The sequence below is a fragment of the Triticum dicoccoides genome, chromosome 4B (assembly GCF_002162155.2).
Source record: "Triticum dicoccoides isolate Atlit2015 ecotype Zavitan chromosome 4B, WEW_v2.0, whole genome shotgun sequence".
Taxonomy (NCBI): domain Eukaryota; kingdom Viridiplantae; phylum Streptophyta; class Magnoliopsida; order Poales; family Poaceae; genus Triticum; species Triticum dicoccoides.
The window spans coordinates 285842286-285858869 of NC_041387.1; the positions used below are offsets into that span (position 1 = coordinate 285842286).

Below are 16584 nucleotides of genomic sequence, written 5' to 3' on the forward strand. Positions count from 1 at the left end.
TCTTACCTGTGTACAGCTACAACTATAGCCCATATACCCTGCACATTTGAACCCACACCTGCAGGTATATTTTATCCAATACAGTTGTGCAGTCTTTGTTTGATATGCGAGAGCCTTGAACTTTATCAATCTTTTCACCATTTCGTTTCTCCTGTTTGTAACTAACTAATGTTTTCCTGGTCCACTCGCAGAAATTAACAGGTGGGGTAATGCTTTCAAGGAACAATGACTTTGTAGTCTTCTACAGAGGGAAAGATTTCTTGTCCACGGAACTCGGAGAGGCACTCCTAGAGAGGGAAAGTTCAATGAAGTCCCTACAAGATGAGGAGCAAGCACGGTTGAATGCAAAACTGTCATTTACTTCTAGCACTGAGGCATTTATAGAATCCACTGTAGCTGGTACTCTTGGAGAGACCGTTGAAGCTAACTCTAAATATGGAAATGAACTGGACGGTAATCACGTGGACAAGATGACAAGAACTGTAGAAGCTGCAAAGCATGCTGATCTTGTAAGGAAGTTAGAGTGGAAGCTTGCGCTTGTAAGTGATAAGACTTTGAATAGTGAGATTGCTTTGTTAGATTCTCTTGTGAACAAACCATTTTCCATAGAAAAAAAAACATTCTTATTTGCCTTATCATAATCTCTTGTTTAATTTAGCTGGGCACATGAGTATAATTCAAACCATCTTACCACAACAATTCAATAATACTCGATAAGAACATAACCTGAAAAATTGCAGTGTACTTAATTTTTCTTTTTGCAGAGTGCAGAGAACAACCTTTTAGTTGCAAGCCTACATGTACCCAACCACGCTAATGTGGTTCAAATGCTTGCGTAGTTGCGCAACATGAATTGCACTGAACATGCAATTTATGATATTTGAACTTAAATAATTCACTTTATTTATATGCAGGCAGAGAAAAGGATAGCAAAAGCTCAACGAGTGCTTGGAAAAGTCGAGACTGCCTTGAAGCCAACTGAAGATACCAAACCACCTGAAACAATAACCTATGAAGAGAGGTTCATGTTTCGGAAACTTGGTCTAAGGATGAAGGCATTTCTGCTCCTTGGTAAAATCTACTCCCCTGTTATGACCGGCATATACTACAGCCCAGGCAGTTAGGGGCCTGGCCCAGTTATCTTATCGTTATTAGGGGCTTAGCCCAGTTATCGTATTTGGAGATTATATAAACTCATGTAAGGACTCGTTTGAAGTTAAGCAGAAGCAATCATATTTGCTCGGCTTTCTGAAGGGAGCCAGGAGACCTAACCCTAGCCTCCGCGTCATGCTCCCTCCCTCTCTCTCGCACACGTGACGATGGCGCCCCAGCGCCGGCGACCTCGCCTTCCTCCTCGCCAAGCCCCCTTCCACCCCTACAACCTACGAGCTAGACCTGGTAGGATCCCAGATCCTATCAATCTGGTATCAGGTGTCTCAGGCTCGATCATGTCCGCACCACCGCCCACCCCCTCCCTCCCGCTGCCGATCGCCTCTTCGTCGCTAATGACCACCGCGGCCAGTACGCCGTCCCTGACCAGGCCGGTCTCCTCCGCCGCCTGGACGCCACCCGCGCCCGCCCTCGCCGTGCTCACCCCGGAGGAGATGATGGTGGCGCTCCGGGACCTGACGCAGGCAGTCCAGGGTATCCGCACCTTCCTCGCGGGGCACTATGGGCTGCAGCCGCCCGCCCCCATCACCACCCTCACGGGGCCGCGACAGCTCTCGTGGCAGCCACCACCACCGGCGACCTCCGTCGCATCCATCATGCCGCTGCCGCAGCAGCAGCCGCCGCCGCCGCCACCGGCGATCTCTGTGCCGGGCCTTCCATCGACGGCGCCCGGGGTGCCCATCCACCAGGTTCGTTTCCCCCCGTCGCCATCTCCGCTACCGGCCTGGCTCGCCGGGCCCATCGAGCCGGTCTACACGATGGCCTCAGGACAGCTGCACGTGCTGTCACCGCCGGCGCCGCCCCCGACCATGCAGTTCGGCGGGTCCTCCGGTGCCGCGGGTCCCTACGATGGTGTGGACGGGCCCCTTTTCCATGGCGGTACTCTGCAGCCTGCACACTCGGCGCCGTCGCCCTCGCTGTTCCGCGCGGATGACACATACCCGACCGTCGTCCACGCCCAGCCGCCTCCGAGATTCTCCAAGCTGGAGTTCGCGACCTACGACGGCACCGTCGACCCCTTGAATTGGCTCAACCAATGCGACCATTTTTTCAGGGGGCAGCGCACTCTCGCGTCCGACCGCACCTGGATCGCCTCCTATCATCTACGAGGCGCCGCAGAGACGTGGTATTACGCCCTCGAGCAGGACGAGGGCGGCATGCCACCATGGGAGCGTTTCCGCGATCTGTGCCTCTTGCGCTTCGGTCCGCCTATACGCGGGAGCCGTCTGGCGGAGCTTGGGCGCCTTCCATTCCTCACCATAGTGCAAGACTTCGCCAACCGCTTCCAGGCACTGGCGTGCCACCCCCCCTCCCCCGGTGTTTTGGCTCGTCAGCGGGCTGAGCTCTTCGTCGTCGGCCTACTGGACCACATCCGCGTGGACGTGGAGATGCATGGGCCACAGGACCTCCAGACGGCCATGTACTATGCCCGCGCTGTGGCCATCCAGCAGGCGTCACGGCCCCGGGCCGCTAGGCCGCCACCCTGGCCGGAAGTTCCCGCGCAGGGTCGGCCTGCTCAGGCTTCCGTGGCGCCCCTCGCCGTGACCGCGGCACGCCCGTTCTGCCGGCTCACCCCGGCCGAGCAACTCGAGCGTCGCCGCCAAGGGTCGTGCTTCAACTGCGATGAGCCCTACGTGCCCGGCCACGTCTGCCCGCGACTCTTCTACCTGGAGGCTGCAGGCTACATTGAGGAGGACACCGTCGCCGCCGGGCTCGACGACCTGCCCGCCCCGGCTGACGCGGAGGTGTTTGGCGCCCGTTGATCACCTCGAGGAGTTCCGCAAGCGCTTCCCCGCCTTCCAGCTCGAGGACGAGCTGTTTGTGCAGGCGGGGAGAGATGTTATGACCGGCATATACTACAGCCCAGGCAGTTAGGGGCCTGGCCCAGTTATCTTATCGTTATTAGGGGCTTAGCCCAGTTATCGTATTTGGAGATTATATAAACTCATGTAAGGACTCGTTTGAAGTTAAGCAGAAGCAATCATATTTGCTCGGCTTCCTGAAGGGAGCCGGGAGACCTAACCCTAGCCGCCGCGTCCTGCTCCCTCCCTCTCTCTCGCACACGTGACGACGGCGCCCCAGCGCCGGCGACCTCGCCTTCCTCCTCGCCAAGCCCCCTTCCACCCCTACAACCTACGAGCTAGACCTGGTAGGATCCCAGATCCTGTCATCCCTCTTACAAATATAAGATGTTCTAACTTTTTTCTGAATCAGATGTACATAGACACATTTTAGTGTGTATGTTCACTCATTTTATTCCGTATGTAGTCCATATTGAAATATCCAAAACATCTTATATTTGTGAACGGAGGAAGTACCTACCAGTTTACTGCCACTTATTTCCTTTGATCCTGTAGTACTGGAGTTTGTATTCCAGAATGATTCATTTCCTTTTCAAAAAAAAAGTATCATTCATTTACCTGTGATTTTTTTTGGAAGGGGCAATGTCTTTTGCTCTAGTTGCTCATTTATTTTATTCCCATGAGATCTAGTCTCGTCAGATTGTCGTTAGAATTATGTTTCAACTTCATATACATTCTTTTGTTTTATATATTGCCTTCACCACTTTCAGGTAGAAGAGGAGTTTTTGATGGCACAATCGAAAATATGCACTTGCACTGGAAATACAGGGAACTGGTGAAAATACTAGTGAAAGCAAAGTCTTTTGCAGATGTCAAGAGGACAGCACTATCACTTGAAGTTGAGAGTGGGGGCATTTTAGTTTCTGTGGACAAGGTCTCCAAAGGCTATGCCATTGTTGTGTTTCGTGGGAAGGACTATAAACGTCCTTCCATGCTGAGACCAAGGAATCTTTTGTCAAAGAGAATGGCTTTAGCTCGATCCATTGAGCTACAGAGAATGGAGGTACTGTTTTGTTTCTTGGATGGTTGCGGACATTTGCAAAAAACTCAACCTGCATTACAGAAGTACCCCTCTTTAAAGAAATATAAGAGTGTTTAGATCTATGATCTAAACGCTCTTATATTTCTTTACAGAGGGAGTAGGTACTCAAAAGGAAGACACCCATTTTGTTAGAGATTCTGTTAGAGCAACTCTGTAAAGCAAACTTTCATTCATTTCCCTAAATCATATATTCCCTCAGTTCCAAATTACTGGAAGTTCTAGCTTTGTCCTAACTCCTAAGTTCCAACTTCTTCAAGTTTGACCAAGTCTACAGAAAAATATATGAACATCTACTTTATATTTTCATCCTACCACCTGCGTCTCATATACTATCATGTGGTAGTATATATACTACTTCATCATTTTAAGTATGTTCATATACTATATCTAAGATTTTATAAAACAAGTTATATGAAAAAATTGCATGTGAGTCCATATATTTTAGTATATTTATAAATACCTGTATATTTATACATGTAAAACAATAGTCTATATGTATGCATATATGTATATTTGATGTTGTAGATATAAGCATATTTTCTATATGCTTGGTCAAACTTAAAGAAGTTTGACTTGGCACATAACTAGAACTTCAAGTAATCTGGAACGGAGGGCTAATATCATTCTTTTCTCTTTGTTGCAGGCCTTGAGTCGTCACATTGGAAAGTTAAACAGAAGGGTGAATCAGCTCAGATCCGAACTGGTACGTAGAGTATCCAACTGATTCAGTTGTGACAAAATCATCATTTTCCAGATGCATGTCATGATGACAAATGTTCTCGATTTTCAGGTCCAAGTAGAAGATGTGAAGGACCAAGGAGACGAGGAGCTGTATGCTAAACTGGATTCTGCGTATTCAAGCGAGGATGAAGATGTAGAGGTGAGTTTATTTCATCCATCGAACCATGCGCCAATGGTTTCTTTGAAACCTGTAACCGCCCACCCTTTTCTATGTAGGACGAGGATGATGAGGCTTAACTCAGGAGCTTTGACAACCCAATTGCCAGGGCAACCGCTGATGATGAAAATGAAACCGCCATTGAGGACAGTGAGTCTAGTTATAGCAATGACGATGATTCCGCTGAAGATAATGGCGACTGCGATGAAGAAGATGAAGTTAATGGTGTGGAATATTCAGACTATGACGACGATGAAGACTGTGAGCCCGCTGTAATTTCTGCTGGTGATTTCCAGCGTAACTTGTATTCGGGTTCTGACGGTGACCGACCGCCTAGAAGAAGGGGATGAATCACACGAAAGATGTAGCGATCTACTCCCTCCGTTACTAAATATAAGTCTTTTTAGAGATTCCACTACGGACTACATACAGAGTAAAATGAGTGAATCTATACTCTAAAACATGTCTATATATATATCCGTATGTAACTCGTAGGGGAATCTCTAAAAAGACTTATAATACTTAGGAACGGAAGGAAGAGATAACATTTTAGAAAGTCATCACACCATACAGGGATCACCCTTCCGAGCTGACCAAGCCATGTAGCTAGACAATCCTGTACAGTGAGTAAATAATGAGTATTTCACTTGGTCTAGTTAGTCTTATTTTAAAGAAATATAAAAAGGAATAGAAAATAAAATGATTCAAGAAGAGTTAGAATGGCAGTTCCTTTGCTCCTCCAGTGGTACCAAATAAATGATTACTTGAATTAAGGTTTTGGTCACTGTGCATTTTAAAACCGAACCGAAAAACCATACCGAAAATAAACTGAACCGAACCGAATTCATGATTTTTATGGTTTCTGGTTTCGATATGGTATCATACCGTTTTGAATTTTGGTTTTTATGGTATATATCAAAAAACCGAATGGTTAACCGAATAAACCGAAATAAACAAAATATATATTTCCTGAGGCAAACAACGATACAAGTAGTCATTTTTCTTGTATAAGAGTAAAATTTCCTGCAAAGAACATCCATTTTTTCTTGTAACGTAGTAATTTTTCTCTTGCAAAAATGCTAACCACGTCGTCCATAACCTTTCAAGGCATGCATATATACTTATATAAAGTTATATATCGTTTGTATTTAAAAAGTATGTGTTTGAATTTATAAGTTTGTAAAATATAGTATATCATTTTCAAATTCGCGTCAACTTTGGTTATTATGGTATATACCGAATCCATACCGAAATAATTTGGTATATACCGAAACCGAACGTATTTTAATATCATACCATATAAAAACCGAAGTATTAATACCGTACAAACCGGAAAACCGTATAAACCGAATCATGCAAACCGAATAAACCGAACGCATAGAGTGAGGTTTTGGGCATAAAGATTCCATTGACCCGTCACAAATGAAAATCAGAAATACCCAATATCATCTAGTGACTTTTGGTGGTGGTCAACATTCTAGCAAGATTGATTCATTCTCTTGAGAAGAGAAGGCAGGCCTGGAGAGAGTGTTGTCCCTCAACATAAGTTTGTGGTTGCTGACTTTCGGGATAAGTGTGCCAAAGTCGCTAGAACGAAGGAGAGTGTTGTCCCTCAACATAAGCTTGTGGTTGCTGACTTCCGGGATAAGCATGCCAACGAACGAAGTGGTGGAAGCTCAAGGGGGAGGTAGCTCAGGCATTGAAGGAGAGAGTCGTTAAGGAGGGCCCTTGGGAGGAAGGAGGGGATGCAGTTAATATGTGAATGAAGATGACAGACTTGCATTCGTAAGGTGGCCTCAGAGGAGTTTGAAGTGTCCAATGGAAGTAGAAGCGAAGAAGATACCTGATGGTGGAATGATGATGTCTATAAGGCTATTGAGGAGAAGAAAGATTGTTTCAGACGCCTACACCTAAATAGGAGTGCAGACAACATAAAAAAGTACAAGATGGCAAATAAGGCCGCAAGGCGAGCTGTGAGTGAAGCAAGGGGTTGGGTGTATGAGGACCTAGGTGGATGAACATAGCCTTTCGTAGCCCCCTTTTTATAGGGGGAGGCACGGGGGCTGGATGCCCACCATTTTAGGGCAATTGCCCCGTTCCGCCACTCTCGCACCATGCATCCCTGGCCGGCGCATTACTCTAGCAACCGCCCAGCCTTGCCAATCCGACGCCCTGCCTACTCTGACCAGCGCACTACTTCCACGACCGCCTCTCTCCCCCAATCCCACGTTCCGCGTGTGAAGCGCGTCGTGGGAAGGACGCAGTAAAGGAGGAAGTGATGGCAGGCATGGCAGTTACCTTTGGCTACCCGTGATCGTGGCTTGTCTGGGCCGTGCCCAGCAGCGACCCATGTGCGTGCTCGCCCTTGGTTTCTACACGCAAGCTGGATACCCATTCAATGCCTGGGCTTGCCGGGGGAGGCCAAGGATAGACACAAGTCCAGGGTTAATGAAGAAGCAAAAAAAAATCTCAAGATACAGATATTGTTTCGACAAAATCCGATGTCGATCCACACTGGCTTAGCCCAACAATGCCCGACAACACGTGTAGCCAAGGCCTAGGGGCTTCTATCGGTGTATTAAACATGGGTGTTCTATACCCTGACCTATGCACAGACAAGTAGCAACTCCCTCGCCAAACTAAAGTTTTGATGAAGATTCCCAAGCTGAAGAAGTCGCTCTTTGAGATCAAGGAGCATATCAAGAAGACCAAGACTTAGGGCCAAGTTGACCTATTTGGCTAAGAGGAGGAACAAGATAGAGCACTAAAAGCAGCCTTTGCCGGCAAGGCAAAGGCCCGACAAGACCTGCGACCATCAAGCCTCCGCCAACTATTAGCGCTCCACCTCTCATACATTGCCACATGACCCTAACCGTCCTCGAAATCTCCCACTTGTTGTCAAACCAAGTAAGGATCTCCTTCAAACTGGCTAACTTGGCCTGGTCACCGCTGGTGATCTGCACGATTTGCTTCTGCATCCTCCTCATAGACGTGCTTCTGAGAGGTGCGGTGCCGGCTTTGAAAGATGAGAGGAGAGACCGTGGTCTTGCAATGGATAAGAGGTAGAGGCGAGACGGTGGTTTTGCAATAGAGAAGATGGAGAGGAGATGGGGTGGTTTTGCAAATGGAGAAGAGGTAGAGGCGAGAAGGTGGTTTTGGAATGGAGAAGATGGAGAGGAGAGTGTTGACACCAGATTTTGGCAAGGTCAAGAACTTATCTAAGATGGACTCAAATGGAGAAGTGATCTACATGAAAGAGTTCTGTATTATTGATATGAACATCTTTGAAGTTTGGGTCATCGCCGTCCGATTTCATCTCGAAGGCCGAAACTATCCTCAAAGTACTAGGATCTTATATTCAGAGTACAATTTGGCCAATTAAGCACCCAAGACGACCTCAAATAGAAAAATGATCTACATGGATTGTCTTCGTCTCGTTGAAACGATCCATTTTGATATAAAAATCACTCAGATCCGAGTTCGTATGCAAAAGTTAGAGCAATCGGAGTGCAGCCCTATCACGAGGCGATATGTGGCGCGCCCCACCAGACGCATGTCTGATGGGTAACGTGAGGGAATAGCCTATTTTGCGCGACTGATTTGACCCTCAAGATAACCTCTGATGAAAAAATATTCAACAAGAAAGTTGTTCGCCTCGTTGAAACGGTCAAGATTTCTTTTGGGCTCGTTTCCATCCGAGATCGTTTACTACCACAGAAAAGACCCGCAAGGTGCAGCTAATTTAAACCGAACAGTTTTGGAAAGTTCGGACAAACCCAATCTGAATTTGACTAGGGTTTTGGACGTGAATCCAAGCCTTTTCCTTGCACAGGAAGTCCAACCGCCTCTTATATACCTAAGGGGTGACGGCCGATTGAACAACACACAATCGATCAATTCATCTACCACTTTTTATATTTTATCTTTTCTCCTTAACCCTAGTCCTTCTTCTTCCTCGTTCTTCGTTTGTTCTTGTTGTTGCAGGGCGGCGAACCTCGAGGCCCTAGGGGCGATTAGGCCAACCTAGGGCAGCCCATAGCCATCGCGCGTCCAGACGGGGTCCCTCCCGGGCGTGTGGGGTTTCGGGTCATCAAAAGCGCCCGCCGAATTGCCTGCGTACCGCGCTTTCGGACGGGTCTCCTTTGACGTGAGCTGCGGTGCATCACCCTCAGCGTTGGAGGTACACGGTGACGTGTTCGTGTGTGAACACACTTTTTTCATGGCCCTAGGGGCGATCAGGCCAACCTAGGGCAGCCCATAGCTGTCGCGCGTCCAGACGGGGTCCCTCCAGGGCGTGTGGGGTTTCGGGTCATCAAAAGCGCCCACCGGATTGCCTGCGTACCGTGCTTCCAGACGGGTCTCCTTCGACGTGCGCTGCAGTGCATCACCCTCGGCGTTGGAGGTACACGATAACGTGTTCGTGTGCGAACACACTTTTTGGCAACTCCGCTGGGGACGAAGCTTTGAACGGTCTCCGGCCTGTTCTTGCTATGAAGAGATCGTCATCTAGGGTTTGGAATCTACAAAGGTGATATGAATACCCAATTCACATATGTAGATGCAAATAATGCATATGTTGTTGTTAGATCATCTAATGAGCATAATGTATCGGCTAGCCCTAGCTTTATCAGTCATGCATCTAATTATGTGCAAGAGCCGATGCAACAAAATATTCATGCTTCTATGTAGCGACCCGACCCAAATGGGTCAAGTCTCTGTGCTTACGTGTCATCCCTGGATCGGTATGCTGACACACACAGTACTCGAGGATTTATAACAGAGGTAAATCACATGTATAAAGTAACGTAAATACTATTACCTCAATCCAAAATAGCGGAAGCAACAAGGTTGTGGATTCCCATCAACACCAATGGCAAAGTTGAGTATAGGAAATCGTAACCCTAACGTATCACTTACTCGTCGTAAGATCCTGCAACATGAGACGTTGCAGCCACAGAGGGTCAGTACATTGAATGTACTGGCAAATTCACACCATAGAGCAATGATGAATAAAGGCTATCACTACATGCATATTTGGCTGGTGGAAAAGCTCTATGGTTACAGTTTTGCGTAAAGCCAATTTTTCCCTACTACAAAGGAATAAATTTATTTAACTATCATGGTGGTTGTTAAACATTGAGAATGGTTGACAGCATTCTCAATCCCAATTAAAAGTACTCATTAAAACCCAATAATATTAATTAAAGTAACATGATGAGATTCACAGGAAAATCAAGTACTAGATACTCAAGATGTCCATAACCGGGGACACGGCTAATCATGATTAGTTTGTACACTCTGCAGAGGTTTGCGCACTTTTCCCCACAAGACTCGATCGCCTCCGTTTGATTTCTCGCACTACATGATGTTTGAGAAACGGATGACCGAGACACAGTCTTTCGGAAGCGCTAGCACCTTACATGTGGGTAGACCGATACACCTACTTTCCCCTACATCTGCTAGTCTACCCGTAAGAGTTCGCACAACTTAGTCAACTATGCCAGAGCCCATAATGGCTTGTGGCTGCACACGTAAGTTTCTAGTTTGAATAATCTCATGATCCCTTTGAGCCTGGGTGGCGGTCCGAAGAAATACAGGCAAGTCCTGGAAACCCAGGTGCCTAGACAGGCAAGTCCTGGAGTAACTAGGTGCCTCAATCCACCCAGATGTGTGTTTAAGTTGCCACCTTAAATAAACCATTAATTCACAAACTCACATCTATCATGGAAATTCACTCACCCAATCCACGTCTACTAGCATAGCATGGCATAATAAGCAAACGTAGAAGTAACTCCCAGGGGTTTGAAAATAAAACAGGTAATAGGTACTACCTCATCTACTTCCCATCCCACAATTTAATTAGATCCTAATCATGCAATTGTTTGAGGATTGATCTAATGCATAACAACTAGGTATGAGAAAAAGTATGATCAAAGTGTGAACTTGCCTGCAATGTTGATGAAGATGATTCGCACTCAATACTCTTGATGTTTCTACTCGTCACACTCTGGTCAATCTATCGTAAGCAATCAATAGTAACCACACATAAGCAATCAATCAAAAGATCGGAAAGAACGAAGAGAACAACTCGGAAAACATCAAAACCAAGAAAATAACTCTTGCAGCATAAAACAATTTCTAACAGTACCAAAACTAAGTGAATTTGGCCTTATCAGAAAGTTTAGGTCAAGAGCTTTGATTTGCAAAAAGAATCAACTCAAACGGAGTTATAAAACTCAAGTTATGATCAAACGAAGTTCAAATTCAAATCTGATCTAATTCAAATTTTAAACTTTCAAAAACATGTTTGAGTTGTTTTACTGGATAGAGGAGATCATAACGAAGAAGTGAGCATTGTTTTCGTTGGATTCCGACTAATGGGTAAAAAGTTATAGTCGTTTGAAAAACAGTGGCTAATCTGTAAATAAAAATATTCACAAATGAGTCCCTGGCAGAAAAACTAAAATAAAAGAAAAAAACTAAATAGCGAATGTTCGTTACAGAACGCTAATGAACGAAATCGTTCGCTAGATCTACCTAAACGGAAAACGTTCTCTGTATAACTAAACAAAAAAAAACCGGTTTTATAAAACAAAAACGGGGAACCGGGACGGTTTTATACCGTAGGCGGTTTTCGTCATAAAAAACCCGGGGCGGTTCGGTTAACTCCGGCGAGGCGGCGCGGGGGCTCCGGCGAGTGGCTCCGGTCGTCGGAGGAGACGGCGAGGCGCACGGGGAGGGGCGGCGCTGGGCGGCGGGTGCGGTGGTGGCGAAGGCGGTGGGCATAGGCGGCGAGGGCGGCGGCTTCGGGCGGCGGCGCGGGGCAGATCTCGCCGGCGGCGGCGACTTGGGCGGCGGGGCGGCGAGCGAGGGAAGAGAGGGGAGTTGGGGCGTCGGGGCCTGCCTTTTAAAGGCCAGGGGAGGGGCGGTGGCGTGGGCAAGGGGCAAGGGCGGCGCGGAGTCCGGCCATGGGACGGCGGCGGCGGCGCTCCCGTGCGGGAGTCGGTCTCCTGCGGGAGATCGGGGATGGGGTGACGACGGCTGGGCTGGCTGGGCTGGGCCGTGGCCTGGCTGGGAGCTGGGCCGGCCCAGTTCGGCGGAGGGAACTTTTTTTCTTTTTTTAAATAGAATAGACAAACAAAAATAAAAACAAAAGAAATAGAAATACTATATAGGCATATAATATATCCAAATTTTTAGAAAAAGATTTCCTACAATCTGAACATTTCTATTGAGTCAAATAAAATCCACACAAATTTAAATAAAGCAAAGAGTGCTACAGCTCTAATAGAATCCAATAAAAATCCTTTTAAAAATACCAAAATTAATTCAAATTTATTTCTCTCCAATTTTCTGATGTAGGGAATCATGTTACCCTATTTTCCATATATTTTATTTTTGGAGAAAAATAATTTGAATAAAACTCAAATAACTTCAAATTGAAAATAAATTCAAAAGAACTTTGAATTTAATTCTTTGAAACTCCCAACTCATATTTCATATGTTTTGAAGAAGTCATTTTATCTTCGCTCGTGAAAATCATTGAGTTGCATAAAGTTCCAGAATTGGAAATATTTTCCAAATGAAATTCAAATATTTTCAACACCCCTTGTCATTTAAATAAATGGAAGAAGTCATGTCATCTTCTCTCCAGGGTTTCATGGTGAAAAGAATTTGAATTCATGAGGATCAGAAAAGAAAATGAAAGTTTGGGAAAGTCCTTTTATTCCCTCTCATTTAACTTTCAAAAAGTTTCGAATTTCACTCAACTTCACTCAATTCAATCAAACAACAATCAAAACTATCTATTTGTTTATAACATTCCAAAATTTAGAATTTTGGGATGTTACATTCTACCTCATATAATTTTAGCAACATGCAACATATGTATTCCAACTCTCATGCATCGGCAACCCCAGAAATCCATATGCCGATGAACAACATGATGAGTTTGGTTAATCAAGTTGAAACACCTCACATAGGAACTTTCGATAGTATGCAACAAAATGTTTCACCTTTTTATTCATCGGCAACTAACTTGCAATATGTTAATCCAAACATGCCGATGGATAGGGGAATTGGCCATGCTACTACTAGTTATCCGGCCAATTACCCTCAAACATCATATGCTACACCTCATGCTACTAATTTTTCGGCACCATACACAACTGTTGATGTCCATAATTCGGCTCCGCACCTTCATGGTCATGGCCGAATAAGTGAAACTTCTGCAGGAGCACAAATGCCTTCACCTACTACCGTGGCATATCATGTCCCCCCTACACAATTGCAGAATTTCGGCGACATCTCATTACCGAAAGAATCGAAAAGCATCGGGGGGCAACCATATCCAGACTGGGTACTTGAGAGCAAACCTACATTCTCTTGGGATTTGTGCAACTTTATTCGTCAGGAACTAATAGAAGGCGGGAAGCCTCATGATTTTGCTGTTGTAAAAGCTAGGGTTGTGCAAATTATGCAGTAGTCCAGTGTTAGCAATAAAATTGTTACAAAGCATATCGGTCAATATATTGTACCATTTAAAGAGACCGATAGTGACTTATTACTGCAACCAAAGCTTTTCCCATTGCTTTATTTAAAGTTGATATCTAACTGGGTATCTTTGCTTTCTTCATACTTGCCTTACGCATGGGATCAATTGAGACATGTATGTTCTAACTACTTTGATTTCAGAAATTTAAAGCCAATGTTATACTCTGTTGAGAAAACCGATGATAGTATAATTTCTTTTTCAAAGTCATCGGAGATAGAGTGCAAAACACAATGCATAGCCGAATGGGGTAATGCAAAATCTAAACCATTCGTTTGCTTAACTCCAAAGCCGTTCTTACAGCAAGATCGGCAAGAGAATAAAAAGTTTACCTTCAATTCAAGCATGTGTGATCAAATATTTGACTTGTTGCTGAAAAATAATTACATTAGAGTTCTTGATCACCATGTGAAGCCATCAATCCAAGGATGAATGTATTGCAAGTTGCATGATTCGTCCAAGCATAATTTTGAGGATTGCAACATGTTTCGTCAAATAGTTAAATCGGCCATTGATAAAGGATGATTAAAATTTGTTGAAACACCAAGGGATGACCAGTCTATTCCGATTGGTCCTAATGGGAAAAACTTTTTGAATCGGCTGCTTCAAGACGATTCCTTTAAAGATGAGAAGGTATAAACTGCAAGTGATGGGATCAAGATTTCAAGTAAATAAGCTGTTCAAGAGCACAATGAAAATATTCTTGAAGGCATGAGTTCTATCAAAGATACAATGAATACGCCAAGGACTGGAGGGCAACAAAGCAATCCAAAGATCGATGCAAGCAAAACCAAAGAAGACAAAGGCCGCAATAAGCACAAGCACAAGAAATCCAAGGTCACTTTTGCACTATTATTAGATAAATATCAAAAGAAAAGTTAAGAGAATGGTACTTATTGGCCGAGTAATGCAATAGCATCAAGATCACCCCCTAGGCGCAAATCCAAGGATCGGTATTGGCAAGAAGAGAATTTTAATGCAACGTGTTCATATCCTTATTTTGAGTCGCCAATGCCAATGCCGTGGATGCCTCCCTATGCTCATGTGGGGTGTGTTTGGTTCACTGGGTAACCTCCCGAGGACAAGGATAGCCAGTTTAAAAGGGGATGGCAGGTGTTTGGTTAACTAAAGAGGAGGGATAGCCAGGGATAAGGACAGCCGAGATTCCTGGTATATTCTCCCAAAACTCGGCTCTGCACGTCCGTGAAAATCTCGCGGATATGGGCATCCTTGTTCGCAACCCCAATCGTTACGCAATTTTCACCTTCCCCGAACAGAAAACTCACCCTGCCCCTCTCTCTCGGCATCGATTCAGGCACGACGACGGTTGCACGAGAGCACGGCGGCGGCGGGCCGACGACAGATAGCTTGGCGTACTAGAATCGGAAGGAGGCGGCGAGGAGACAAAAAGTTCCAGAGAAAGCCGTCGGACGCGAGGAAGAAGACGACCGACGCAACGCTGCGGCTGCGGTGGAAAATAGGAGGCGCCGTTGTCGGAGACGAGCTTCCCTCATCGGCGAGCACCTCCTGGCAAAGGGAATCGTCAGGCGGGGGCTAGCTTGCGATGGCGGCAGAAAAGCTATAGTGCGCGACAGCCAGGCAAATCCAGCGTGCGTGGTGAAGGTTAACGGATCCATGATGTGGTGGTCAGGGCTGATCTATGGCGTGCGGCGGCGGGGGCTAGCTTCGGTGTATGTGCTGTGTTCGCCAGGCTGGCAGACTCTGCTTTGGTTGCAGGTTAATGAAGACGACACCACAAGCAACTGTTTGATTCCCTAATCCCTCACACCATTAATAATTGGTCAACAGAAGTAGAACCATTGACCGCTATCTGCTCCAATCATATTTGATTTCTTATGTTGTAAAAATTACAATTTCATGTAATCATGCTATCATATTAAAAAGGGTCATCACATCCTTATCCACAACTCATCCATCAAACCAAACAAATAAAAGGCTATCTTTAACCAGTTGACATCCCACACAACCAAACAAGAAATATGGATATCCCTAGCCAGGTGGTTAGGGATACCCACAGCCACTAAACTTATCCCACGAACCAAACACACCCATGGATTCATATCCATCATGGGATAGGTATGATACAAGGGCACATTCTCCATCTTATTTTAGACCATCTCACCAATATTATGTAGCTCCCAGAAGATCAACATTTGAACAGTCACATGATAAAGACCGTTTCAATCATAAGGAATCGGTCAAGAGGTCAAGGAAGAATAAAGAGGTGGTCAAGCAAGTTTACCGCGTTAAAAGAGATGGTCATAAGAGTGCTACTTCAGATTTGAGCTCAAATGAAAAGGAGCCAATTAAAGTATTAAAATTGGCTACTAAAGGCAATGAGGCAAGTCAATCAAGTGCCAAATCTGAAGATAAGAAGTTGAGAGTGCACAAGGTAAAACAAGAATTGCCATTGCTTCAAACAAAATCGCAGCCGGGGTGCCCACTCGGCTTATCATATTGTCAAAAGAAGAAATTACAAAAACTTAGTGCACAAGAACTTGAGGAAAGGAAGATGGCATGGGTTCCCAAAGAAGTACTCAAAATAAGAATTATGTGCAAGCTTCCATTACAAGAAGTGCGGCGAAGGTGAAGAAGGAAAAGAGTGAAAACTATGAAGGACCAAGCCGAAGGTTTCATCATCTTCGGTCTACACGTTATCCATATTCTTCAACTATGCCATTAACGCCTATGCCATGGAATTCGTCATCAGGTATGATTGGTAACCCTCAATGGGCTTATTTTAATCCATGGATGCAATATAAGTTCTTACATCATGAAAGGGTATTACCAAATCATTTGATTAGCTACAAGTTTGTTGCTGATCCAAATGGCTGAAATACTTGATTTGTCATTTCATTTGTTTGTTTCGGTCATATGTGCTTTGAACGAAGTTTACATGGTAATGGCCGATATTTATCTATCGTCCTAAGAGTATATCAATGCATGGCCGATGTAGTATTCTAACATCGTCCTTAGTTCAATTGGAGAGCGAGACAAGATACGTGCTCATGGAAATTTATATTTGAATGGAGTTGAGACA

At 45.2% G+C, this 16584-nt stretch overlaps 1 protein-coding gene across 2 annotated transcripts in view; it reads left to right on the forward strand.

Moving 5' to 3' along the window:
- The window catches only part of LOC119295983 (CRM-domain containing factor CFM3, chloroplastic/mitochondrial-like), a 10706-nt gene extending 5079 nt beyond the window's left edge, over nt 1–5627 (forward strand). For both annotated transcript variants that reach the window (XM_037574405.1, XM_037574406.1), the window contains exons 4-9: nt 192–539; nt 915–1071; nt 3743–4035; nt 4718–4777; nt 4865–4954; nt 5032–5627. In XM_037574405.1, the coding sequence (XP_037430302.1) occupies nt 192–539; nt 915–1071; nt 3743–4035; nt 4718–4777; nt 4865–4954; nt 5032–5052 (969 nt within the window). In that variant the 3' untranslated portion in view covers nt 5053–5627. The remainder of the gene's footprint in view (nt 1–191; nt 540–914; nt 1072–3742; nt 4036–4717; nt 4778–4864; nt 4955–5031) is intronic.
- Nucleotides 5628–16584: the final 10957 nt, after the last annotated feature.